This window comes from Catharus ustulatus, chromosome 7 (genome assembly GCF_009819885.2).
Source record: "Catharus ustulatus isolate bCatUst1 chromosome 7, bCatUst1.pri.v2, whole genome shotgun sequence".
NCBI classification, from domain to species: Eukaryota; Metazoa; Chordata; class Aves; order Passeriformes; family Turdidae; genus Catharus; species Catharus ustulatus.
Window position 1 is genome coordinate 1,693,135 of NC_046227.1, and position 27,789 is coordinate 1,720,923.

The window sequence follows — 27,789 nt, forward strand, 5'->3', positions numbered from 1 at the left end:
CTAGAGCAACAAAAGCTCAAGCCGCGGTCATTTTAAACCCCCGTGAATTTGAAGTCGTTTCAGCGTTAAGTTCGTTTTAAGGCGTTGATTTTAACGTGAAATGAACGTGTTTGATCTCTAATCCGCGTCTGGTTTCCCTGGGAATAACGGAGCGCGGCGGGAGCGGCCGCCAGGGGGCGCCCGAGCCGCGGCGTGAGGGCCCCGTGAGGGGCCCGTGATGGCGGCGAGCCGCTCGGAGCTTTGGCGTTCGAACGGTGCGGCCGCCGCACTCGAATGGAAAGGAAAAATGTGTGAACACACAAATCCGGTCACCCTCGACTGGGGAAGTATTTCTGTTTGTGTTTTTTCTGAACTTACTTTCGCCCTTGCTCGTGCTTTGCCCTTACACTTATCTGCCTGCCTGTAACTCTTATGGGCCATTAATAAATGAGAAGATGTAGTTTGAAAACAAGCATTTCACTCCTTTTTTAAGCATTTCACTCCTTTTTTTTTTTTTTTTTTTTTTTTTCTTGACTGTTTTTGTTTGCACAGATGTTTCTTCTGGTTTCCAGGTAATCTCTCTGCCCCATTCCCATAGATGACAAGTTCTGGTGTCACAAATCAGCCTGTACAATGTTGTAGGAAGGCCCAGTGTTAATTAATTAGCAAGAGGAAATTACCCAATACCCAAAATTTATATAACATAGGCTTGAAATGAGCTGTGTGAATTGAGCAATGCCTGGGTGTGAAGAAGCCTTCATCCTGGGGAGCAGTTGGCATCGATGGGGTTGGGCTGGAAAATGGATCCAAATCCTCGGCTTTATATTTCCTGACTGATTACCAAATTTCACACTTCACACATTTCAGCTCAAGACTTTTTTTTCCCCTGTTGCTCCTCAAGGACTTACGAGCCCTCTGCAGTTCCCCTCGTGCTTGGTGCTGTCAGTGTTGCTGTTTGGTGGGCACAGACTTCACCTTTTTGCCAGCTTTTTGTGAAAATTGCAGCACCTTTGCAGACTCTGGGGACTTTGAGACTGGTACTGCTCTGTCAGGTTTTTCAACACCGCACCTGGATCCACAAATGTGTGAAGGAAAGAAAGAGACCTTCCACTGACGTGTCAGCACCCATTTTTTCATCCCTGGAATCAGATAATGGGATAAGGAGCTGCAGTCCAGGGTATGGAATTTAACAAGTGCTACAGTGAGCACAGAGCAATCGAGTGATGTAATGCCAGTAAAAGTTCCAGGGAGGTTTTGATTTTAGCTCTGGTGTGTCATTCAGTAGGTGACTTGCAGAAAACCATAATCTCTTGCAGAACTTTTTGTGTGACTTTTAATTTTATAGCGGTTGTTTTATGGCACTTGCTTTAAGTCTTAATATGAAGTGTATGCAGTAAGGCAGGTTACTTAAAACCTAGAGCAGAGCTGCTGATTTTATGCAATAGGTGACAGCTGTTAAATTTTTTTGTGAGTACAATAAATGCAAGACCTACTTCAGCGCAGACAAAGTCTTCATTAAATGGCAACAAGAACGTTGATAAATCTTAGCAAAATGCAGAAGAATTCAGGTTTTCAGTAATGACAATTCAGAATTAGTCCAGTAAAGTCGTATTCTGTAATGCAAATTGAAATCTTGGGGCAGGAAACAGGGTGGTTGTTTGGAAGTAAATTGCTTTTTTTGAAATTTTACAGCAGAGATGAGAGTGAGAGGCGCAGAATCAGTCTGTTTGACAGACTCGTGTGTTGTGCTTGGGGGATAAAGTGTTAGAAACACATTTGTGGGGTGTCTGGCAAGCAAGTAGGAATTGATTTCCCTTAGAAACAGAACCGACAAATTCTGGAAGAAGGAGGAAGTTTGAAAATCCCTATTTTTTCAAATCTCTCCTTTTCTCAGTAGAGGAAAAGCAGAATAGGAATAAAGTATAAACGAGTGTTGTCATGCTGCAGTTCCTGGCGGAGCTGGTGCCAGAAGCTGAAAGCAGCAGTGACAATTCCTGCGATTCTTTTTGAGCCAAGTGAGCTGGGCAGCAAACTGATGGCACAGCAGGGCTGTCATGGGCTATGTCCAGAGGGAGGGTTTAAACACAAATAAAATGAAACACTGCTTGGTGGTACCTGTGAGAGCCAGGCTTCTCTGGCAGCTGCAAAACGATGCTGCAGAGGAGCTGACCACAAGGTTAGGTCAGGGCAAGGAGGGGCTTCAGAAGAGCATGACCTCCACAAAGTGCCAGGTGATATTTGTTTTATTACAGCCAGAACCTTTTTCTTCCTCGTGTCTGCTTTATTTCTAAGTGTTCTGTGTAAACTGTGCCTCGTTTGCTGCATTTTGGGGGATGCTTTTCCTCGCCCAGCATATATTTGTCTCTGTTCCTAGTGCTGTGCTCTTTGTTGCAGTCCTGTGATTATTGTTTGATCATTTAATCTGACTTTTTCTTCTTAATTTTTTATTGCCAAATCTTAAAAGCCCACTCACCTTGTCTACTGCTCTGTGCCATTTCTGTACAGCTTCTCCAGCAAGGTTTCACATACAGAGGGCAATGTGAATTGCCTAAAGCTTGATTTTTAAATTTTTTTTAGTTATCCTCAATACTTCTTCCCTTGGCCATTGGTTTTAATTGTCCTTTGTGTATTTCTCTTTAAATTTGCTCGCCAGAAAAAATGGCTTTGCTGGCTTAATATTGATGAATGGAAGATTAAGAGCTCACCCACAAGATGTGTTGTCTGAAGACAGAAAGGGAAGGGAAAATGCCCTTTCTGTACCTTCATTCTGTTCTGGGTGTGTTTAGGAACATTTATTAAAGAGAAGATCCTGCTTTGCCCCCTCATAATGAAGAGATGCTTTTGTCTGAGCTATCAAACCTTTAAACCGGTGTAATAAACATAATCCTTTTGTAACCTCCTCTGTTGTGTAACAAACACATCTTCAACATCAAAGTTGATTATTAGCATAGCCGGTTCCTCAAAAGCCATTTCGGAAACGCATTGCAAATCGTTGCCTTTCAGCTAATCCGTATGCATATGCAAATCCCATTGAACTGTTTGCTCGGCCTGGATTAGCATCGTGTATTCAGCCCTTAAAAGCCTCCCTGGATTCGTGGGGGCGGTGAGTGGAGCAAGGCACAGTGGTGGCATTCGCCTCGGAATTCTTGCACCAGCAAACTTCCAGCACAGCTGCCGAGTTTGAGATGTGTTTTTCCTTCCTCCTTCTCCAGAAAGTAGAGAATCTTTAATTGTGTAGAATGAATTTTGGAATTGAGGTTGGGTCTGGTGAGGTGGTGCTGCACAAGGCTGCTTGTGCTCACCAAAGCTGGAACTTCTGCCCCTTACTCTAGAAGAAAAGCATTTGCACCGATCCTGGTGTGTTATTTTCATCAAATGTCAGTGCAAAGTAAATTTTATCCATAAACTCCTCCTTTTATTTCAGTTTCTGTTGTTAGCCACTCTTAGACATCAAGATTCTTGTTTTCTGCATCAAACTCTTTCCTTTCTTTTCCTTAGTCATTGGAGTTGTGCGTGAGCCAGAAGCAGCAAGGTCAGCTCCTGCCTGCTGCAGGATCTGGTCAATATTTTGTGGAAAAGAGAGAATCCAGCACAACGTCATATTGTGCAACTCAAGAGATGAGTCTGGAGAACACAGAGCTACTTTTGAGCCTCTCTTTGGTTATTTCTTTAGCTTGACCTTTCCAGGGGTGCCAGTCTGGGATCCACGTGGACTTGTTTCAGCAATGCATGCTGCGTTTTGGTTAGGAAGTAAGCAAAAATCAGGGAGGAAAATTAGCTGGCAGATGGGTGGGACTGCATGGGCTCCCTCAGGAAAATCATCCCAATTATTAAATGTGAACACAAGGCCTCCATAGGTTTTTTCAAGGGATTGGGAAAACTGGGGGATGTGGCACTTGGGTACGGGGTTGGTGGGGGCCTTGGCAGCACAGGGCTGATGCTTGGACTTGGTGATTTTAGAGGGCTTTTCCAGCCTAAAGGATCATGTGGTTCCTGATGGATCCCCTGAAGTCTCCACGTATGACTTCATTATCTGCTGATAATTGGTCACAGTTTGCTGGTTTTTTTGGTTTTCTTTGATTTCTGTCTCTTCCTCTCTTTTTTTTTTTCCCCAATAAATTTTAACTCTGATAGAAGACATTTTTTGGAACATACTTGTCATCTGTGACAAGTACGTTCCCTCAGCAACCTCTGTGGAGTGCTGGTTTATCACCTTTAGTTCAAGAATTATTATAAAAGCTGGTACATGACTAAAAGTTGAATAGTTTTTTAATAAATATGTGAATGTGTGTTCCTTTTAGTTTTCAGCACAAGATCCTGCTGTGTCAGGTAACTTCTGCATTGTCTCACCTTTGAAAAGGCTGAAGGTGGCTTTCAGAACTACAGAACCAATTTTAAATTAAGGCAGAAGTTTGTTTTTCTTCAAGCTCTCTCTGCACTTAATGAAGGAACATTATTGGCAGATGCTGAAGAAATATATTTTTCCATGGAAAATTGGATTTGGGGCATAAAACTTGTTAATGTTAATAAAGACAGGTCATTACTGGTCTCAAGTCAGATATGCAAACTGCAGGAGATGGAGTGCTGCTGGTGGCACTCGTGCTGCTGCTACTTTTGTGTGGAAAAAGCGCTGGTGAGGAGTAAATCAGCCGGAGTTGAGCACACGTACAATCACCTCCCTCCCATCATTTATGCCCCTCCTGATGCCTGATGCACTCGCTTGTGTCTTAGGCCTGGTAATTTACAGTCTCCCAGAAAGGTACAGTTAGATTTAAACTGTGCAATAGTGTAACTAATGAGAAATAGAGGGGAATTTATAGCACTTGGTGATTGATCGGCCAAGTACCTAGACATTAATTGAAATCTGAGGACTCCCAGCTGTCTTTCAGTTTAAAAAAAATTAAAAGCAAAAAAAAAGTGTTTTTGGACAAGTGAAACTTGCTTTGTAGCATTGTGGAGAATATGGTTGGGGTGAAAAGGTGGGACTGCCTAAGGAATGAAAGGGCTGTTTCCTAATCTCCTGCAGGCACTGGTTGATCTGCACCCACGTCAGTATCACTCAGCTTCTGCTTTTCCAGTCCCAGTGTGACTTCAGTGGTCTCTCCCTGGGATTTTGCCCCCAATTCCATCTGGAAACTTGGCTGTGGAGTCAGCACTTGGTGCTGCTCTCCCCTGTTTAGCAGAGGTGCTCAGGCCTAGCTGTTGTGTGCCAAGTTGTCTGGATAAATACTTGGCGTTAATCTCTCGTTTAATACCGCTGTTTAACCAGTCGGCTCCACGGAGAGCACACAGCTTTCTCCTCTGCTGTCAGCCTCCAAATGCACCACTCTTGCTGGAGCTTAGTCTTGTGAAAATGTCTGAATTTTCCCATTAAGTGCTTAAAAAGTAATAAAACTAAAGCCATTAGCCTTCACTCGTCAGATCTGTATCAAGAGAAATATTCTTGGGCGTCATAAATCTGATCAAGTGTTCGACATTTATATCATTCGACTTCATTCTCTGGAAATGGACCTTTGAAGGTAAATTGCATTAAGTAGGGCAGTTTAAATTTTTAATACAATCTTATTGTAACTGTTAGCAAATGATTAAAGTGCAAAGGGGGGGCTTATGTGTTTTGGGAGATTTATGTGAAATGCTCTATGATGCTTCTGCTCTGGCAGGGAACTGCTTTTGTGCCAGCTGGATGTGCATAAACCCACAAACTCAAAGGATTTTTAGCCTGCAGTTGGAGGAAATTATTTCCTATCTGCTGCTGGATTTCTGGAGGGTGTTACAGGAGCAGAGTTTATTCCACCTGCGCTGAAGCAGTGGTGGCAACAGAAAACTTGACTCTTTCTAAGAGTCCTCTGTGTGCCTGAAGGGTGGGTTTTGATGGCTCAGTGGGCAGTGAGCTCATGGGCTGAGGTGGTTTATTTGATCTTATTTAGGTCCTTGGTGGTTTGTTTGGAGGGAGGTTTTTCTTCAAAGAGACATTCTCTAGCTTGAGTTTGGTGAACAGCATAGATAAGTTGTGCTTTAGAAGCAGTGATGTATTTGTGCACTTTTTTGGTGATGCTGTAGTAAACCCGATTGCTCTTTTCTAAGGAGAATCCATCTTGAGGAATAACATCTATGAATATTTAATGTGACAAAAAGTGGTATTTGTTCAAAGTATTAGGTGTCTATAACTTTCTTCTTGAATATCCCAGCAATCATGGCCCTTGTTTTGGAACCAGCTGTGCCCTATGTGGATGTAGCTGCGTGATCTCATGGCGTGATTGCACCTCTGACTTCAGACTTTGAGTTGTTAGGTAACAATTTTGTGTCATTTTAGCAGATGAAAAAAGAAAACAATTGATTATTCTGGTTTTTTGTTGACCTTTTTCTTTAAGTTGAGTTAATAGAACCATCTGGACGAGGCACTTGATTTAGTAAGTGTGATTTGTTTACTTCTTTCTGGAGAGTGCTTGCAGTCTGAAATCCACTAACATAACCAGCAGCTCTCTATCACTTTGTGTCCTTTTCTGTGCTCTGTTAGTGAGTTCACTGGGTGTGCATGAATCTTCAGAAAGCAGAAATGTTCTCTATGAAAGCAGTCATTTGGTAGTGTGTGCCCAAAAGTGTGCTTTCCATGGAGCTGCTTCAAAATGGGAGTAGGAAATTGCTCATTAAGGTGGTAAAATCCTGAAGCATCATATAATTTTCTGTTACCTAAATCTGTGTTTTGATGCGATTATGAAGCAATTCTATATTTTGACACTGAATTAAATACACACAATGATGTTATCCTTAATGTTATTCTGAAAGGGTGATTACCAACTCTGTTGCTTCCTTTTTGGACATTTTACAAAACACATCAATTTGACAACATTCTCTGAATCTTTTCAGTTTGACTTTTTCCTTGTTTCAACATTTTTTAACCTTTGCAATTTAAAATCATAGCTCTGTGTGGGATATAACAGGATTTATGACTTGATTCTGCCCCCATGGAAAAGTTAGCAGAACTCTAAGAGGTACTGGTGAGGTAAATCCACGTGCAGAAGGCTTTAGCTGTGTGTCTGGGACAGTGTTCCCCTCGAGTCATGTGCTTCTACTTGCAGCACAGTTCAAGCAGTGACAAAACCACAGGTTTATTTTTTAAACTACTTCAGATGCCAGAATGTTTCCAGTGGATTTATTGGCATATTTGCTTACCTAGTCTCAGAAGGCAGTGATTTGCATGGAAGTTGGCAATAAGTGATGTGCAATGTTAATTAGAGTTACCTGCAGAGGAAAAAAAATTCATGTTGGCATTGATTAAAGTTATTTAATACCAAGCCTGATTTACAGCTGTATTTTCATATCTTGTAAGACAAGGTTTAAGAAGCAAAGATTTGTTAACCAAGCACTTTGTCCTGTAAAACTTCCTAGTGCTTTTGTTGCCTTGCACTACAGATTTATATCTTTTTGGTCAATTTGACTTTTCTTTGTTGGTCATCAAGGTTTCTCCCAGCAAGTTCCACCACAGGCTGTCAGAGTATGGAGGGGGTTTGTGCTCAGTGCAGAGCAGGAGCTCCTCTCCCCTGGTGTGACTTGAGAGTGGCACTGCTTCTTCAGGGCAAAGTAACTTGTGACATTTCTGGCTGCATGAGGCCAGGAATGAGCTGGATAAATTGCCATTTCTGAACTCCAGCATTAGAGTTGTCCAGCACTCGTTTCTCTATTACACTGACATGTGGGATGCCAAGCTCTCCTTTTAAACAGAGACATATAAAGGTTGTTTAGCTGAGAAAATGGATTGAATTTAAAATAACAGGCACAATGGCCTTAATAGTGGCTACTTACATTAATGTTTCCCATTTGGAAGCGTTTGTGGTTAGGGCTTGCTCTGGTAGTTATTACTGCCTCTCCTGCAATATGTAATTGTGGAATAAATTTACCTTTATTGAACCCTTACTTATCTTGTAAACATGGAATATTAAGCTTAAAGGCAGCTGCTGTAAAAATGTAAGCTGCTCTACATCTTAACTTCTTCCACTTGTGTTTCTTAAGGTAAAAGCAAATACTTGCTCACACAAAACTCCCAATTTTGCATTGTTTTTTATCCCAAGTAGTTAAAACAGGTATTTATTTAAACAAGTGTTTATACCTGCTGATGTTTTTCCACTCAGCCATCAGCATTCCAGCTTCAACTGAAAGCCATTTTCTTTCTGTCCATCAGTGAAGGAAAATTTCCTGCATTCCCATCTTCTGCACCAGTGGCAGGTTTTAACTGAACCTGCTGTTTACTTGTTCTTGGGCGTGCAGAGGAGATGAATGGTCTTACACAGGCTTTTATGAGAAACCAGTTTTGATTTAAATTAGTGGTAATTGGAGAAGAGTGTTTGCATCTCCTAAAATGTGCAGCACCCCTGTACTGTGATTGCAGAGAAGAGAAATGGCACCAGATGTTACAGATCTTGTATGCCTGGAGTCTTCCCTTTTAATATTCCAAACTTTCCTTGGTCAAAGCACAGAGCAGAGGAATAACTGTGTTCCCTGCCTTTTGGGAGTGAAAAGTGATCAGGCTGCTTAAACCTTCGGGTGTTTTCCAGGATCCATCTTAGGAGCAGGGAGAGAGGTCTCAGCCTAGATGAGGTTTCCCTCAACTCATCTCCTGGGTGCTGCAGAGTGTTCCCAGCTTTCCGAGATGTGGAGCTGAGTGAGACTCTCACCTTGCACCTGAACTTCTCCTAGGGAGGGTTTCCCCCTCGGGTCTCTGCCTTTCTTGTCCCTGTGCTTGGCTGGAGCTGTGCTGATGCGGTCGGGGAGGAGCTGATATGTGAGCAGCCCTCTGAAGCAGGGCACAACAGCTCTGTCAGTGCAACTCCTGAAGCACCAGTGTTCCTGAGGCAGATGAACTCCCAAACGGAGCACCAGGAGGAGTCAGTTCCTTTTGGGGGCACAACTTGGGTCCTCCCACGAGGGAATCCAGCCCCGAGAGCAGAGCAGGAGCGCTTTGCTTGGGGAAATGTGTGTGCTCACTTCTTTCCCATCAGAAAATGTGGTGGCTTGCACGGAGATCCGCGGAGCTGCAGCGTGGAAACGTGGATGTGCAGCTGAACTCTCCTGCTCAGGGCTGCCTGAAAACCGTGCAGGCAGGGAAGGAGCAGGAGATGCTGAGGAATGAGTGGGTTTTGACTAACAAAAAGTCGTGTTGGAGATGAAAGTGGCAGGGGGTGGGAAGGTTAATTTTGTTGTGGTGCGCTAGGTCAGGCATGGAAGAAGAGGCATTCAAGCCAAGAGCTTTCCCTCCCAACTCAGAGTGGGAATTTCACATGCTTTTAATTGTCAATGCCTTCAAGCAGAATACAGCTCCCAGTCATTCTGGCTCATGGAATTAAATTTAAATGTATTTAAAAAATAAGCATCGGTATCACCTCCCAGACCAAATATTTGCTAAATACCAGTTTTCCTTGTTTACAACTCTAAGTATCCATGGCATATCCCTCTTTATTTGCAGAATGGTTTTTGACTTTGCACATAAATTTTGTTTAGCTTTTCATACTACTGATATATTAGAATAAAATCTGTCCCAAATTGATAGTTTGAGTGTACAAAAGTACAGGCAATTCAATTGATTTTTAAAAATAGTTTAAATGCTTCTTGCTCTCTGGATTATTTTTGCTATCTGCCATAGATTAGGTTGGTATTCATCTATTTTAGAAATAAGTTTTTGGGAGTATTAAATTAAAGTACTGTGTTTAGCAGCAGCTTTGGTATGAGACAGAACCTGAAGGCTTGGGACAAAAATAGTTTTGCTTTCTTGAATTTTTTTATTCACTTTATAGAACATAATTTTCTGATGGAGTGAGGAGTTAAGAAATTTGAGATGAGGAATGCTCTGTTTTGACCCCACCTCTGTCCAGTTTGGGGCCCCCAGCATAACGATGTGGAGGTGCTGGAGTGAGTCCAGAGGAGGCCATGGAGATGCTCCAAGGGTTGGAGCCCCTCTGCTCTGGAGCAGGCTGGGAGAGCTGGGGGTGTTCATCCAGGGAGAGCTCAGAGCCCCTCAGTGTCTAAAGGGGCTTCAGGAGAGCTGGAGAGGGTCTGAGGACAAGGGATGGAGGGACAGGACACAGGGAATGGCTTCCCACTGCCAGAGGGCAGGCATGGATGGGATATTGGGAAGGAATTGTCCCCTGGGAGGGTGGGCAGGCCCTGGCACAGGGTGACCAGAGAAGCTGTGGCTGCCCCTGGATCCCTGGAAGTGTCCCAAGCCAGGTTGGATGGGGCTTGGAGCAGCCTGGTGCTTTGCTCATGTTCAGGTCGTGTGTTGGAGTGTCTGAGTTCAGACTGTCCTGGGTTTCCTTCCCTGTTCCTTCCCCTTCCTTACCCAGACTGTGCTGTGTGTGTCACTGTGATGCTGCCAACACCCCTGTACTCACACTGAAGGGAAGAGGTAAATATTTTCCTTGGCTAATGATCTCTCCCATGTGAGAGCAGGAGCTTTTGCAGACAAGGTAATTTTCATTCATGTGTGGTTTTTGTTCAGTTTTGGTCTTAATTTAGGTCTTTACCACATACGATGAAGATAAATCCATGTGCATATGTTAAAATCTGACCTTTGGTTTGCTCTCTTCACTCACTAATGTATTTTAAAATATTTTAATATATAGCTTCCCAGGCTCCAGATCAATAACCCAATGGGTCTGAAATGACAGAGTGCTACGATATTCCCCTTTAATTTAAACATGATTAGCTGATGAAGGTTATGATCAATATGCTAGGGGAAGATAAATTAATTGATATCATCCTTTCAGGATGATAAGAGGCCTATTGGAGGTGGGATGTAACTAATGAAGCTGCTTCTTCATATATATGAGCCATTCTTTATACAATGTATTCTCACTAAATCATGGTTATGCCATCATTCATTTACATGAAAAACATAAGCCACAGACCACTTTGTTATTAAAATTGCATTCATTTGAGAAGAAACTATGCTTACACTGTCCCTGCGTGTGCTGTAATGTAGTGAGGGAAAATAATCTTGGAATTTACATAATTATCTTTCTGTGTGTTCTGGACGAGACAGACCGGGTTCTCTTGGCTTAATTCCAACGAGTTTCTGGGGGACTTTTTAAGGAGATGCCAATAAATGTCACTGGTTTTGGTGGAGGTGTTGCAAGTGACTGCGGACTCCTTGGCAAAATTTCTATTAAGTGCTTCCCTTCATGAAGAAAACTGCATGCAAGGAAGCTGCATTTAGTTAGGGGCATTTTTGATTAGCCACTACACAAGTACCTGTTTCCAAGGACTAAAATTTTGATTAGTTTTTAATTTGTGACTCAAAAGGTAGCAGGAAATTTTATTTTTGTGTTTTTGTGATGTAAAAAGGGCTCTTTTCAAAGGCTTGAGCTGAATTAGCAGCATGAACTCAAGTTCCAGTGTGTGATGGGATGAATTTCTGAAATAGTTTGACTTATTTAAATTGGAAAACTGTAGGAGAGGTTTGGAAGTTGCTGCATTTCACATAAGTTCTGTTTGATCTTTTTTATTATGGGTCTGCCAAGCCATGTATAGAGATGTTAATGGTTCTGATCGCTGTATCCATTTGATAAATGCTGCTTTTCCTTCCATGCTGAAGAAAATGTCTTAATAAATTGCAAAACAAATTAGGCATTTTTCCAGCTGTGTTGCTGCTGCTAAGGAATAAAAGCTAAAATTAGAAATCATGATACAGCTTCTTTCCATAAAGAATTTCACTGGGATGTGTGGTACCACTAATCCTGCTATTTATTCAATGTCAGGGATCCTTTATCAGTTCTAATATTCCAGTTATCTTTGGTTCAGGCTCCAAAGTCGATTGCCCTGGTGCAAGGGCTGGTTAAAAAAAAGAAATCCATCTTATTCCTTGGCAGCAGAGACCTGGTATCTTCTGTCTGCCAGGAGAATATCCCAAAGAAGAAAGGATAAAGTTTGCTCCCATGAGATTTGTTAGTGTAGTGTTGTAAACACGTAGGGGACTTGGTACAGAATTCCTGGTATTGCTGCTTGTAGTTCTTCCCCTGAGTCCTTCGGTGCTCACCGGGTGGAATGACACTTCTGGATGGAGACCTCTCCATCCTCCATGTGAGAACTGAGCTGGAGTCTCCCATGGAGCACCATGGAAAGCCAGCACCCTTCCTCTTCCCTGTAATGCACCCCATTTTTTGAGCAGGCTTTGATGGTGGAGCCCCCCTGTTTGTGTCGTGTTCATTGTGTGTTTTCCCCATGTGCCCTGCTTCCCAGCTGTGCTCAGCCTTACCTGCCTGGATGTTTTGTTTCCCTTCAGTTGCCCAGAAGATCGTTTCCACCAAGAAGAAGCAGCAGCTCTCAATCGGACCCTGCAAATCTCTGCCCAACTCTCCGAGCCACTCCTCCGTGTGTTCTGCCCAGGTTTCTGCCGTACATATCAGCCAGGTACAGATAAAGTAAATGCTTGGAAAAGGAACTGATAAGCTGCTTTTCCTCTCTGATGTATTTGGTGCCATTTCAAGTGCTCTCTTTGCTACTTGAGAGGTAGTTGCCATTTTTTTAATGCTGATCTGCAGTTTGAAGTGATATTTGAATTTTTTTAGATTGGCTTGAGTTCAAGAAACAAAGCAGCAATGCAGAATAATTGGGCTTTTTAAAGCCTGCTTGGATTGATAAGCCTGCTTTGATGACTGTCGTTGGTAGCTAGCAGCCTGCAGGTCTGAGTAGGCCAGTCATTGCAGTCGCAGGATTTGCTGTGCTGTGGTTAAACATCCCCTTGCTGTGTTTTGAGTGGTTACTCTCATTCAGCTGTGCTGAGCTGGTGTATCCCAGTGGTTAGAGTGCTAGAATTTTGATGGTATTTTTGAGAAATATATGGTTAATACCAAAATTTTCTGACTTGCACAACTTTTACCCACATGTGTTGCATGCTCCCCTGTATTTCCCTGGCAATGCCCTTCCTCAGTGTCTTTGTTTTCTAGTGTCAACTGATAATCTCTGGGCATGTCCCCAGTTGGGATGGATATAAACTGAAGGATGTCAGATACCCACAGCCATTCTGGTGTGGTTTTCAGTCTAAACTCAGTAATATGCAGGTTATTTTGCGGTCTTGAACCCCCATCGTGAGGATTTGTATTGATTATGGACCTTTATCCCATGCAGTGCTTGCTTTTTGGTAGAAAGGAGTAACTTCTCCCACTGGGTTACAACCCTAAAGATGCAGTTTGGTCTTAAAAGTTCTCTGCTGTGAGATACTCTGCTTCAGGCTGAGTCCTGATGTGACCTCAGTCTGCGACTGTGGTTTTTGCTGATGAGCCCAAAGAGGATGCTGGAGTTCAGACTCCCCCTGTTCTAAAGCAGGTGCTGAGTGAGGTGCACTGCTCTTCAGAAAAACCCTGGCACCTTCTGGTAAAGTACAAGTTCTCACATGAGAGAGGTTCTCCTCTTTCCAGGTTTCCTCAGCCGCTCTGTCTCTGACCAGCTCATGGCCACAGGCCCTTGGAAGTTGCCCTCTCTTGAAGGCACTTCTTGTTAATGAAGCTTTTTGTGATGAAGGATATCAAATATCTGGGGGCTCACCTGTCTCCTACTCAAGTCTAGCTTGAAGGTCACAGCAGCCACCAAATTCTAGACCAGTACCATCACCCGTGCAGCAAACTTCCTGCCAGCGATAAGAACTGTTTGGGAAAATCAAGGCAAGGTAGCTTTTGTGATAAATCTTCCTAGATTCTGTTTCAAAAACAGTGAAATAATGTTCTTTACTGCCTTTGCCGGGTGTCATAATTACCTAAAGGGGCAATTGCATCATCAGTCAAAGATGTCTCTCTTCTGAGACTGATGTCACACCTAAAAGTAGAGGCCAGAAATCTGTTTCATGTTGTATCTCCTTTGTGCTACACTTAAAGGCAGTATGACCTTGTTTAAGGGAAGGAAGCTGAATCCTTATCCCAGACTTAAAAGAACTTTGCAACTGCAATTCCAAGTTCAGGATGATCTGGGGCAAGATTTGCCATCTCTGATCTTGGCTGGAAGACTGGCTGGTGTCTTGCCCTTTGGAACATCTCTCTTGGCGTAATGATGTTCCTCTGAAGATTTCCTCCATGAATCAAACCCGTTATCGGTGCAGTGCCCTGCCACTTGCGTTCTCCACGGGAGCAAAGGCCTTCAGAGGCAGTGGTTACACGCAGCACTTCACATAAAGTCGGATATTGTTCCATCTCTGGTTGGATCATCCTGGGAATTGAACTCCTGCAAACTCTCCAGATGACTCTGCAGTCAAAAGCTTAGGCTTTAGAGGAAGAAAAAAAAAAGAAATATCGAGTGTCACCTTAACCAGGCTAGTCCTTAGCACACCTTGGGGTGAAATTCTAAGGCTCAACACCATCCAGGGCTTCTGTGGTTTCAGTCTGCCAGGTTGGACAGGGCTTGGAGCAGTCTGGTCTGGTGGAAGGTGTCCCTGCCCATGGCAGGGTGTTGGAATGAGATCAGCCTTAAGGTCCTTTCCAATCCAAACCACTCTGGGATTCTGTGAAAGACCTGTCTGTGTGTTTGGGTGCTTCTCTCTCCACATGTCCAGGAGTCTGAGGTGATGAATGCCTCAGTAAGATCCCCTTCCAGAAAATACTCTCAGGAATATCTGTAGTTACGTATTTCCAGAGGCCTGTTTCACACAATAAGATGCTTCCTATTCCAAAGACAACATCCACTTGTCACTGTAGTAGATGCTGCTCAGTTTTCCTCCTGACTTAGTTTTTAATGTGTGTGTCAGTCAGGTGGAAGGTTTTCCTTGAAAATCCGTGATACCCAGAGCCAACAACTCTTGCAGGTACTTCAGGTACCTCTGTTGGATTTCAGGGCCGCCAGAATACACAGAAAGAATTTTATTCTCAAATCCAAGGATTATCATTCCTGACCATGATGGACAGAACTGTTGTATACTCTGTCAACAAGAGGGATGGTGCAGTATCGCTTACATTCTGTCCGATGCATTCAGGTATTCCAGTCACAGCTCACTGTCTGGCTTTTTGGAACACTTCAAGAGGTAGACTGAAGTGTTTAAAGGGAAAGAAGTGTTGTGCATTGGATTGGAGGGCTCTTATTGGCCACAGGGCATCTTGGAACAGGTCTTTAATTTACTTTTTACAAGTACAGACCAGTCATTTCTGTATGTCTGTGCTCTGCATTCTATCCCACTTTTCATTCCCCCATTTTCCTATCCCTTAACAATCTTCCTAGGCATGATATGCCTGTACATCATGCTAAGTCTAATTTCAAAGAAGAATAAGTTCCGTTTTCCCTCACAAAACGCCACAGAAGAATTCCTTTTCCCTAAGTTCATCCTGGTGTTAGAAGAGTTGCTTGTCCTTTACACCTGACATGTCAGAAGGCAATTTTAAGATATTAACTCAGAAGAATGGTGCCAATAAAAACAGTTCCAAAGGGCTGTTTCCTCTGCCCAGCCCGTGGGTTGTTACTGTTTGTGTGAAAGACTCCAGGCCCCTCTCCAGACACACTGATGTGCAGATTCCAGGAATCCCCAGCAGTGTGAGCTTACTTGTGAGCTGCAGTTTGGAAGGTAAAGATGGAAAGATTTATTTTACCATTCCATTTTACAATTCCTTGAAGTCTGCAGTGTGCATATGTTTTCCCACTGGCTGGCTTTCCTGGAATTCAGCTGTTACGTTCTGCTGTGAGAGGAGATTGAACATGGTGCCGTGTTTCCACGTCTGCCTGGTCTCCATGCATTCTTCTATGATAGAGCAACCTTACACACCCTTTGATGAAGAAATTTTCCTTGATATCCAATCTAAATCTTCCCTGACTCAAATCCCTCTCCTCCTGTCCCTGTTCCCTGGAGCAGAGCCTGACCCCCCTGGCTGTCCCCTCCTGTCAGGGAGTTGTGCAGAGCCACAGGGACCCCCTGAGCCTCCTTTTCTCCAGGCTGAGCCCCTGTCCCAGCTCCCTCAGCCCCTCCTGGGGCTCCAGCCCCTTCCCAGCTCCGTTCCCTGCCCTGGACACGCTCCAACCCCTCAGGGTCCATCCACATAGACTGTAGTGCCAAGAGTTGTGTTTCCTGGTCAGTAGTGTCATTCTCCAAGCAGATTTGCATTATTTCTGGGAAGGGTGTGGGCATAACATCCACTACAAAGCTGCAGCTCAGGTTTGGCTGCCACACAAGCTCACTCCTTGCTACCTGTTGCAAATTCATAGTGATGCATTATTTGTTTGCAGAATTCCTCCAGACAGTTTTTACTACAGCATGATTGTCCAAAAATGTAAATTAAACTACTGAAAGCAAAGTGCTTGGTCATCCATTATTTCATTGTATGTGAGACCTGATTATTGATAAGCTTTTTGGAAATTTTCTGGAATGTCAAAACTAAAACTAAAAGCAGAGTGATAATGTATTGTTTAATGCCACATACATCACAATCCTTTTATATTTACAGGGTTTTTTCTAAGTAACCTAATATTTATCTACAACAAGCATTTTAGATGCCTCCCTGTGAGGGTGGGCAGGCCCTGGCACAGGTGCCCAGAGAAGCTGTGGCTGCCCCTGGATCCCTGCAAATGTCTAAGGCCAGGTTGGACACTGGGGCTGCGAGCAGCCTGGGATAATGGAATGTGTCCCTGCCCATGGCAAGGAGTTGGAATTAGATGATCCTTGGGGTCCCTTCCAACCCAAACTATTCTATGGTTTCCAAGTGTTTCTCTAGTTGTATTTGTCATTGTTCCAGCCAGTGGCTTATTTTGAATCACCTCAGACTTTTATTTACAAAGTTGCAAATCCAGTGGACTTGGTGTGTGAGAAGAGAAACATTGCCTGCAGGACTTCTTTTATAGAAACTCTCAGGTTTGTCTTTGGGGAATAGAATATCCCAACAGGTTTGTGTTTTGCTTTAGGAGTTACTCCCTGAAAATAAATCACTTAGAAATCCAGGAGACAGCTGTGAAAAGTGTAAAACGATGCTATAAAATGATGAAGGTTCTAAAAGGTAGAATTTTAGGGAATCTTTCATGTTCTCCATCTGGGAAGTAGGCTTTAAGGGTATAAATCTGTTAATTTCAGTTTAAAAAGGGTAAGATTTCCTTCCACCCTTCTCATCTCCAACACATCCAATGGTTTGGGAACAAGCTGCTACAGAGACAGGAAAAGCAAATGTGGAGTAATTGAGGCCACTTCTTCCCAGCTTGTCCTGCTCATCTGTCCAGTGTTACCGTTCTGCATTAGGACACTAAAAATTATCATTTCAATTACGTTATTTCATCTCCTTTGTTGCATACACGTCTCCCAGTTCTGCTGCTACTTCCTCTGGTACTTGAGTATGTTGTAGGAAATCTCTCTCCAGCCTCAGTATTGCTTTCAGTGCCTTCACCTCTGCTCCCTGCTTTGGAAGAGCTACATGAGTCAGAAGAGAACTTGGAACAATGGAGAGACTTCAGCTGGGAGCTGTAAAAGGCAATGCCACAAGAAGCCATTCCACATTTTTCATCCTGACTGCTTGCAGCTTGAGATCCCAATCTCCAAGGAGCATGGGGGAAGTCCCATCAGGCATCTTTCTCCTCAGGAATTCTGGAAATACCCTCTTACCAGCTTTTCTCACTTCCTCTAGGAACCTGACTGCTTTAAAGAAGGCCTTTCCCCCTTCTCTGTGCATCCCAGACATTTCTTTTTCCCACAAAAGCTACATGTGGGTTGTTGCCCAGCCCCTTCATCCACTGCTGCTCCTCTGCTGAGTTTTCCATCCCCAGCAGACAGAATTTTCCCTGTTGTCCTGCCCCAGTCCCTCATCAGCACACAGAGCATCTCCTCCTTTAATGGTGTTTTTAGTAGTCGTTTATGTTATATCTAATAAGTCTTTTTAAAGAAAAAATTAAAACTTAATCACCTTTTGGTCCTTTCCATTCTGTCCGGTTTCCTTACCTTCCTGCTTTTAGGAATTTGTTACCTCTGTTTATTTATTGCTTTATAGGCTCAAAGCTTTATTTCTTTCAGGACTAGGATGGACCATCATGGTTTTGGCTGCCTTAAACAAATTGGGATATCTTATTTACAAGTTTTGTATCTTTGCACCAGTGGCTTCAGCAAATCCTGTGCAGGGCCAGGAGTTGGACTCAATTATCCTTGTGGGTCCCTTGCAACTCAGGAGATTCTGTGATGCTTGGAATATGTTGGGATTTATCTAACCCTGTAGTAGCCATTTTACAGCCCTGAATTATTTTCATTTTCTTGATCAGCTGTCAGTGATCTGGTGTCTCCAGAGTAGGTTCAACTGCAACTATGCAGCTCCATGGCACTGGCTATTTTCTCTTAGGTAAGAATTTAGTTTAGTAGAAATTCAGATTTGGAAGGTTTTCCCCAATGTTTTGCTTACTCATACACTAGAAAACAAATGAAACTGTACTAACCAGTTAATGTTATATTGTGTAGAATGAAAATGTGCCTGCTGTATAAACAGAGCTATCTAAGTATTCAAAAAATAATGGCAGGGAAGATGTTTAAAGGCTTGGAATAGAAATGTGTGGAAAAGTGGCAGTAGGGCAGCCCTGCTGAGCCCCTGAGCCCTGGCTGCACTTCGCATAAATTTGGAGTAAATCAGGAGTAAATAAGATACAACTATGGATTATCATTTCTTGGAAGCAGTGTACCGCTGTTGAAAACTCTCTTTAATCCTTGCAGACCAGTAATGGAGGAGGGAGTTTAAGTGATTATTCCTCCTCTGTCCCATCAACTCCAAGCACCAGCCAGAAGGAGCTGCGGATTGATGTTCCTCCCACTGCCAACACACCAACTCCTGTCCGCAAACAGTCCAAGCGCCGATCCAACCTCTTCACGGTGAGTGAGCCAGGGCACCTCTGCTGCTGGGCTGTGTGTGCTGCTGTGGGACAGCCTGGCCTGCAGCCCTCTGCTGCTGGGCTGTGTGTGCTGCTCTGGGACAGCCTGGCCTGCAGCCCTCTGCTGCTAGGCTGTGTGTGCTGCTCTGGGACAGCCTGGCCTGCAGCCCTCTGCTGCTGGGCTGTGTATGCTGCTGTGGAACAGCCTGGCCTGCAGCTCTCTGCTGCTGGTCTGCTCTGATCCATACAGGAGTGCTGAGATGGAGCTGTGGGCTCCAAAACAAGAACATCTTGGAATTATCATTGGGTGGTTGTGTTTGAGACTTAAACTGGAGCACTTTTCCTAGCAAGACAGGCTGAGAGACTTGAGGTAGTTAAGGCTGGAGAAGAGAAGGCTCCAGGGAGACCTTAGAGCCCTTTTCAGTGCCTAAAGGGGTTTCAGGAGAGCTGGAGAGGGACATGGGACAAGGGCATGGAGTGATGGGACTTCACTGATAGGGCGGGGTTAGATGGGATAGTGGGTAGGAATTCCTCCCTGTGAGGATGGGCAGGCTCTAGCACAGGATGCCCACAGAAGCTGTGGCTGCCCCTGGATCCCTGTCAGTGTCCAAGGCCAGGCTGGACATTGGGGCATGGAGCAGCCTGGGACAGTGAAAGGTGTCCCTGCCCATGGCAGGGGTGAGAGTGGATGGGCTTTTAAGCTCCTTCCCAAACCAAGCTATTCCACAACTACCCCATGCTACTTTTATTACTATGCAGAGTCAGATCACTTTTTTCTTCTCCAGGGTTAAAAAAGATGATGGAGATTAAAGTAACTTTTTTCTTTCCAAACCACCTGTTTTTTGCTTCATTGAGAGGCCAAAAACCCCAAAATCAAACAAAAAAAAGTCAAATAGAAAGCTGCCTGGTACAATATGACAGGTCTTTGTTACGCAGAAATAGTTTGGGAGATGCTAGTGAAGCCCTGAGTGAGGTTTCCTTGGTTTAAGCGCTCTTGTTGAGAGCTCTGGGATCGTGTTGCAGGTATAATTGTGGTTGTAAGCAGTTTTTTGACAGTTCACACGTCATAGCAAACTCAGAATCCCTCTGGGCTCTCATGTAACTCCCTTGGGGGTTGTAGCTACATGTTGTGTTTAGGAACCCACAACTTCCCTGTCAACATGGAGAATTTATATATTTTATTCCAAAGGTGATGTCATGCTCACTTCCCACATACAAACCTGATAAAACCTTTTCCTTACACTCTGAGGGAAATCTGAGCTCTCCACCTTCAGCAAGTGGAATGTTTTGTCACTGTTTTGGAGCTCTGAGTGACAGCAGAGACCCCCAGGAATCCTGTGTCCATCCCAACAGAAGTATTTTGATTTAAACCCAGATGTCTCATTCCTATAAAGGAGAGGAAAGCATACATTTGTGTTTGGGTGCAAATGTGTAGGTGGATAACAATAAAATGAGCGGCCTGGGAAGAAGTGTCCCAGCTTTGACACCGGTATTTGATAACAGTCATGCGGATTTGTTCCCATTGGTGGGAGTAATCCGGAGTTTGGTGGGAGAATTCCAGAGTTCCCAACCCCACTAGATGTCAGTGTCAGCCCAGAAACCAGCAGCAGTCAGAGCTCTGGAAGCAGAGCTGAAAACATCGCCGACCATCCATGTCCGGGCTGAAGGATATGTAAAGAGCTGCCAGGGCTCCAGAGGTGGTGCTGACATTTGGAGAACTGGGGATGTTTCAGTTTGGAGCAGCTGTAAATTTGAGAAAGGGAGGAGAGAAAAAGAGACCTATCTACAGTCACAGGAAAGGTTTGGGAAGAATATTTAGTCAGCTGTAAGCAAACAGACTAAAGCTCTGCTTTGTGATAATTAGTGAGAACTATCTTTACTAATGTGAGAGGGTGTTGATAGTTGTCTTAATGTCTGATAACTGGGAAAAATAATAATAATTTGCCTTTGCAGAATTAGCTGTGTCTTTGAAGTAGGTATAGTGAGATTGTTTAATGAGTTGCCCTGTAATCTATGTCCTGAAGTACTTAACACCCACTCTGCTGTAACCCAGCTTTTGTGCCAAGTTATAACCTGGAATTATTTAATTGAATAAATAGATAGTCAGTATTTTCTGTGCAGTTATGAATAGAGTGTGTAATTAAAATATTTTACTGTTTAGCTCCAGGTTTCTTGCTGTGCTTCTCTTCCCAGTCACTTATGCCTTTATCTCTTAGAGAATCAGATGTATTTCTGTTTAACAATTGCAAGCTACCCCTTGTTATCTAGCACAGGTAATCTGTTCAGTGATCTTTAGGTCCTCTGCTGTTGAAAGAGGACTGGGCTAAGTAGAAAATATTTGATTCTTCTTAATTACAGTTTTTGAGTTGGAATAGGGCTGAGAATTTTAAACACATTTAGTGCATTAAATGCAGCATCTCATCTTTTTGACATTGAGTATTAATGTTTGTTGTAAAGCTATTGTTGCAGCAGCTGATTTTCCCCTTAAGTGGTAAGATAGATGAAATATTAGAAAGGTTAATATCCTTTGTTTTGGACAGTGGGGTAACAGGGATGTGAGGATTTAAAATGCGTTTATGAGGTTCACTGAGCAAGAAGCTGATACTAACCATGTCTGATCCTACACCGGGTGAGGGAATTTCTGGCATAAAAAGGTGCATCTCCTTTCCCACATTCAGTGTTACCTGTCTTACATATTTACAGAATTCCAAGAGAGTTTTTCAAACTTAAAATGAGCTCTCTGCCTTGGTATCTACTGTCAGAGATGAGTATTTTACTTTTGGGTCAGTCTGCACTACTGATCTGGGTTTAGTTGTGCCCAAACTCAGATGTGACATCTTGGGTCAAGTTTTATGTGGATTAAGTCTGTGAGTGACTTCCAGGGCAAAGGGGAAACCTCTCCAATGATATTAGTGCAGGTGCTTTAATTTTTCCAGCCCTTCTTTGGTTTGCTGGCACCAAGTTTTAAATAGAACCATTTCTTGTGTAGATATGCCATCAGAAAAAGTCCTGAGAAGTGTTGCTTCAGCGTGGTTTGGAGTGGATTTTTTTTCTGCTAGGATATAAGACATATTGTGTGTGTGATAGGTACAAAAGCATAAAAGATCAGATCTCTGATTCACTGCACGATTTATCTTTATAAATAGTGGAGCATGCAGAGATTCTCCCCTGGAAAAGGTAGGGATTCTGTGATTACAAGCAGCTACAAGGGACAGAAATCCCTACATTTCTGTACTTTAGGCATTTACCAGTGTTTTGCACGTAGATATTTCCCTTCCACGTGCAGCGTGTGGTTTCCAGCTGCAGGAACTTTGAGGGAATGGTGATGATTTAAAACCAGGAATGAAAAACAGTGCATAGATATTCAGCTTGCATTTCAGAGACAGCGTCCTTTCTCTAAAAAAAGTCAGATAAAAAAGAAACATTCAAGTTGACAACTCCCCTCCCAAAGATTTGGGCACCTTCTCTGAGTTTCTTTACAATGTCACTTACGGGCGCTTTGCACCATTGAAGCTTTGTTTTGCCTTGTATTCTTGGGAAGTGGCACTTTCAGAGGCAGAAATCTGTCTTGAAGGACGAGGAACAATAGTTATCCTGCACACTGGATTTCATCCCTCCCACTTGTTTTCCTTGCTTTCATTTGTTCTTTGTTTAATTCCCCGGCACGTCATTCCATTGCCCTGAACCATAGTAACTGGTGATAGGAGCCCGTTCCCGGCGGAGCGGGGCCGGCAGCGCGGGATCCCCGCTGGGTGAAATGTGCTGCTCAGAATGCTCTTACTTGGAGTCCTCCTCTCACGCCCGAGGGCAGCTGCTCCAGGGGTTTATTCTTCCTTCCACCCCTTTGTGGGATGGGGGAGACGGGCATTAGCGCTCCCCCACCCCGATTATCCTCCTGATTTCGGTGTCTCCTTGCGCTGGAAGCGCGGAGCGGGCTCTGGCGTGCTCCCGGTTTTCACTGACTCCCCGTGGCGGTGCCGGACACCACCAATGGGCTCCTTTCATACATCATCGCCGGGCTGAAAAGCACACGAAAATGTTTTCCCGTTTCCGATATTGTGTGAGTAATGTTCCCATTGGAAAGTAATGGAGTGAAGTTGTCACTTGTCAGTGCAGATATTAAGGAGGATGACTCTCAGGTCTTCTTTTTGTAATAAAATAAATCCGTCAAAATCAGCGTGCCCATGCGTTCTGTCGCAATAACGGGCTGCGATCTGAATAACTTCTTCCAATTCCCATAGAACTTCATCAAGTCACGAAGGGAGCGCTCTGACCTTACTCCTGCAGCAGTTCCAGACTTGGAGAAAGGCAGGATAAAGCAATTCAGGTTTTAGACATTGGTAAAATTCTCCTCATGCTAATTTTTCCATGTTGTGTTCAGATAACTTTTTCCAGTCACCAGCTTTTCTTGCAGTTCCCACTTTCTAACCGTTTCAAAGCAGAAAAAAAAAATAAGTTGAAGTCCACATGGTCAAACCTAGCATTATAAAATCATATTTCTAAATAATTGCTGACATTTCTAAAGACCACACAGGTGTGAATTAAATGTATGCATGGGTATATTGAATGTTTTTAATGAGGAGATGGCACCTTCATTCCCCTTTGGAGCCACTGTTGGAAACTTCAGAAATGTGTCCTCTGATGTTGTGGGTCTTCAGACAGTGCAGCTGTAACTCTTTAAACCTAAATCCATTTTAGACTAGTGGATGGTTAAAATTTATGGGTGGTGGATGGGAAATTTATTCAGATTTTAGGATGGTTGTCTACTTGCATAGATCCAATTTTGAACCTGTATTTACCTGCCAAATCATTTTTTAATTGCCCCGAAAGAAAATAAAAAAGGCAAATAAAAGCATCCTCTATGTGCATTTAATGGAGCACAAACTTTTCTTTCCGCTCTGCAGTCTCGGAAAGGGAGTGACCCAGACAAAGAGAAGAAGGTCCTGGAGAGCAGAACAGACAGCATTGGAAGCGGCCGTGCAATCCCAATTAAACAGGTAATGCCGAAATAGTTGTATTTTTTTCTCCCCTGCTTTCCATAGTTGGGAGACACACCTCAGGTCTGGGCACGGCGGTGCCGGGGCCGCGCCGAGCGGCGTTTGATGTGCGCCGGTGATGAATGTGGAAGTCACTCACTTGACATCAATTAGGAGAGGTTCCTATGTGTATTAAAATAGGATCATTAGAATAAGAAGAGGGAAAATGTGACAACAGGCCTAATGAAGTGCAGTCTGCCGGCCTGCATATGGAGCGGGTTTCTAGGCTGTGCTGGCTTCAAAGCTGCCTTTGTAGAGGAGGCTTTGATTGGGCCGAGTGCTGCCAGGCGCAGGGTAAATCAGATCGCTCGACAAGAGCCCCTTGTGATCGCAGGAATAGCCTGATGTGGCCCTAATTTGCTACCACAGACGGACATCTGAACACAGTTTCAGGCTGCTCCGTAACAACGAGGCAATTAGTTGTGATAATCATGGCCGGTGTGTCAGCTGCGCGCTCTTGTTTGTAATTTGCTAATGAAGGAATTGTAACTTTGATTAGGTTCAGTTTCATTTAGACCTTATTATATAAGAGAACGTTTACAGCTGTAATGTGTGGCCTTAATTAAACTTTCTCATTACACAACAGGACTTGAAGCCGAGGATTTGTTTTGGTGTGTTTTTACTAGCCTAGATGCACTTTCATTAGCCTGGAAACTCGATCCTAAATTGTAGCTGGGAACACTCCTTTGAAAGGCAAAAGCAGTGCCAGCGTTGGATGGGAAGCATTTGGGAAATGAGATGATTTACTTTCTCAAATGAAATGGCACTGAATCCATGTGGTTGAGATCTCCACATTCCCATGGAATACTTCTCACGCAGTTTCTGTGTTAGTGTTTGCAAGTGTTTACTCATGTGTCAGAGTTGCCTTGCTGGAGATAAGCTCCCTTTCTTTTCCACTTATTTTCTTCCCTCACATTTCTTTCCATTTGTTTTGGTGCCTTTCCTGCCCTCCGGAGGCTCACTTGCCTCTCCTAATCTTCTGTCTGTCCATGCCTTATCCTGCCAGGTAGCCCTGGATGTCCTGTGTGCAGCTGGGTTTACATGTTTTGGGATGTGTGGTGTTTTTCCTCTCTTTCTGGATATGAGGAGGAGTTGATTTTGTACCCTTAACTATTAGCTGTGATTTTTCTTCCTGAAGTCATTCTAAAAGACCTTTTGGGACTATCAGCAGCAAAAATGCTGTCGTGTGTGAATCTCTAGTAGGCAAATTTTAATCAAGCACGCTGCAATCCAGAAGAGCAGTTTGAAAGCAGAGAAGCTCAGTATTTGGCTCTGTATTCAGGGGAGGAAATTCCAGGCATTTAAAGCAAGCTACAATTTTATTTTCCTACAGTTTTCATACAGTACAGGATGGGACTGGCTGCAGTCCTTTTGGGTAATGCTAATTAAACAAAAGTGCAGCTGGGAATGTAAAACTGAGGAATAGATGTGCCAATATTTGTTCCAGGCATACATAGTGCTCTTTCCTAAAATGCTATTGTATGGAATCAGTTTGATTAAAAATACACTCGTAGGAAGAGTATTGTAAGATAAACATTCTAAGTGTGATGGTGCTACAGCATGTTGTAAAGAAATACCCCTTATAATATCTGGAATTTCTGTATGGAAAAATTCTCCTTGCAGCCCTGCTTGTATATCAAATATGACCAATCTTTTGGGAACGTGTCCTTCTTGTTACTAATCTCAGTTATGGTAATTCCATTTTGTTACGTGCAAGCCATTACCTGCAAATCCTTGATCTGCATCCTCAGCAGATCCATCCAGTTCTTTGGTCTTTGGGGATGGGGGGTTTTTGCAGTGCTGTAGGGTGGCTGCTCCCAGTGGGATTTCCCATCACACAGATGTCAGGTGGAGGGATTTGGGAGGTCTGCTCAGTAGAGGTGGCTCCAGGTTCAATTGCATTCAGCCACGTTCTCGGGGGGCTCAACAGGTGCCAGGTCCTTGGAGCTGTCTCTGAGGCAGCAGAAATTCCTGCAGGGAAAGTTGGTGTCTTTTATTTCATGCTTTAACTGGGAATCAGACAGATGGAAGGGAACTTCTTGACCTGAAAATCATAGTGCTGCTGTTCTTATGATGAGAAACCCTTTCTATCATGATGTTTTCTGTGGCAAAAGGACACAGAGTCAGTGAGGTTGGAAAAGCCCTGTAAGATCACCAACTCCAGTGTTTAAACAAGCACTGCCAAGGCCACCACTAACCCATGTCCCCTGGCACCACATCCTCATGGATTTTAAATCCCTCCAAGGATGGGGACTCTACCATTGCTCTGGGCAGATTTGCCACTGCCTGACCACCCTCTCTGTGAAGAAATTTTTCCTAATACCCAACCTGAACCTTCCCTGGTGCAACTTGAGGATGTTTCTTCTTGTCCTGTCTTGTTGCTTGGTATACTTGGGAATAGAGAGAGAAATCTGGTTTCAGGCAGTAGCAATCCCAGGATTGCTGTGGGAGAATAAAACTAAACAACAACAAAGCTCCACCGAAAAAAACCCCAAACAAACAACAAAACCAGACCAAACAACACCCCACAAACAAATGATAAAACCTCCAGCCAAAACAAGTTCCTTGGAGGCTGTAAGTATTCTGGTTTTGAGGACAAAATGGAATCTCTCCCAGCACTGTGAGAGTTGCTGATTGTTCTGGGACCCAGGTGTGGACTTGCACAGCTGCCAGTGGGTTTTGGTCAGAAGAAGCCAAGAGTTGCAACCTGCTCCTGCATTCTTGTTCTTGGTGCCTGAATCCCTGCGAGTTTAAGGGAAATCCCTAAGAGTTTGGGAGAGTTTGGATGGTGTCCTGAGCAGCCTGGTCTAGGGGAAGGTGTCCCTGCCCACGGCAGGGTATTGGAATGAGGTGGATTATAAGGTCCGTTCCAGCCCAAACCATTCCAGGATCCCATGAACAAGGTAAAATTGTGAATAGCCTGTTCCCTTCCAAGAAAACACCTCATTCCTTCAGGGCTTTATCCTTAACTAAGAGCAGCCTGGTCAAAAAGAGTTCATGTTCTTATTCTCTGTGTCCTTTCTATGTGGTAAAGCTGGTATTTCACTGCAGTGCTAAATTTGGTTTTATTGGGCTAAGCCATATAAAACTGTCCTGATGACCGTTCCTGCTCCCAGCAGAAACCCAAAATGTAGACCATGAAAAAAACAGTCTTGTTTTTAAAGGGTGCCTACTCACTCCTCTTAAAGTGCCTACTCACTCCTCTTAAAGTGAGTGAAATTTTGGGAAGGCAGGTTTTCTGGGGAGGTACCTATACCTTGTGCATGCACAGCCATATCAGCATGTCTTAAATCCTGGACTTCTGGAAGCTGCTAAGAACTGGGAAGGTGAGAATTTATTTTTTTTTATTATACAAAATTTCATTTGTGTGGTATTTAAAAATCTTGTGCAAATCAAACAGAGTCAGAAAAAGTCTGAGCAATATTGGCTTAAGGTCAGAATCCATAGGAAGTTCTCTACTTCTGAGAAAAGAGGTGCTTAAACTAAGAATATTTAAGCTATTTTCTGTAACTTGCTAATAATACTCTTAAATCGAGTGGCTTACTCTGATTGGAGAATCTTCCCTCCAAACCCATTTATTCTGGAAAAGAAGTCTTGTTCCTGGTAGCCCGAGTGAATATTTTGAAGAGTATTTTGAAGCACACATTCAGCTGCACAGTTTTGGGGAATTGACTTTCTAGGATGGGAGGTTTTGTAGCGTTTTGGGAAAATTAATTTGGTTTTTGTGGGTTTGGGAAATCTTTATCAGTAGGGCATATTCAAATTTTTTGAAAAAAACTGCACACAACAAGAAAAATAAAAGCAAGAAGCTCAACTCAGCGGTGAGGGGGCTTGTCATGTATTAATTTTTCATTGCTGTGGAGAATTGTACATACATAATCACTTGATTGCAGTGGGAGTTAGCGAGCTCCTATGGTGTCATTTGCATAAATCTTGTTAAGTCAATGGCAGTTAATGAAGTACAAATGAGCCTGGAGAAGGT

General features: G+C 43.5%; 1 protein-coding gene across 9 annotated transcripts in view; it reads left to right on the forward strand.

The window, feature by feature from the left end:
- The window catches only part of AGAP1 (ArfGAP with GTPase domain, ankyrin repeat and PH domain 1), a 306,094-nt gene that overhangs the window by 123,022 nt on the left and 155,283 nt on the right, over positions 1 to 27,789 (forward strand). For all 9 annotated transcript variants that reach the window (XM_033064417.1, XM_033064424.1, XM_033064423.1 and 6 more), the window contains 3 exons: positions 12,254 to 12,381; positions 18,617 to 18,772; positions 23,676 to 23,768. In XM_033064417.1, the coding sequence (XP_032920308.1) occupies positions 12,254 to 12,381; positions 18,617 to 18,772; positions 23,676 to 23,768 (377 nt within the window). The remainder of the gene's footprint in view (positions 1 to 12,253; positions 12,382 to 18,616; positions 18,773 to 23,675; positions 23,769 to 27,789) is intronic.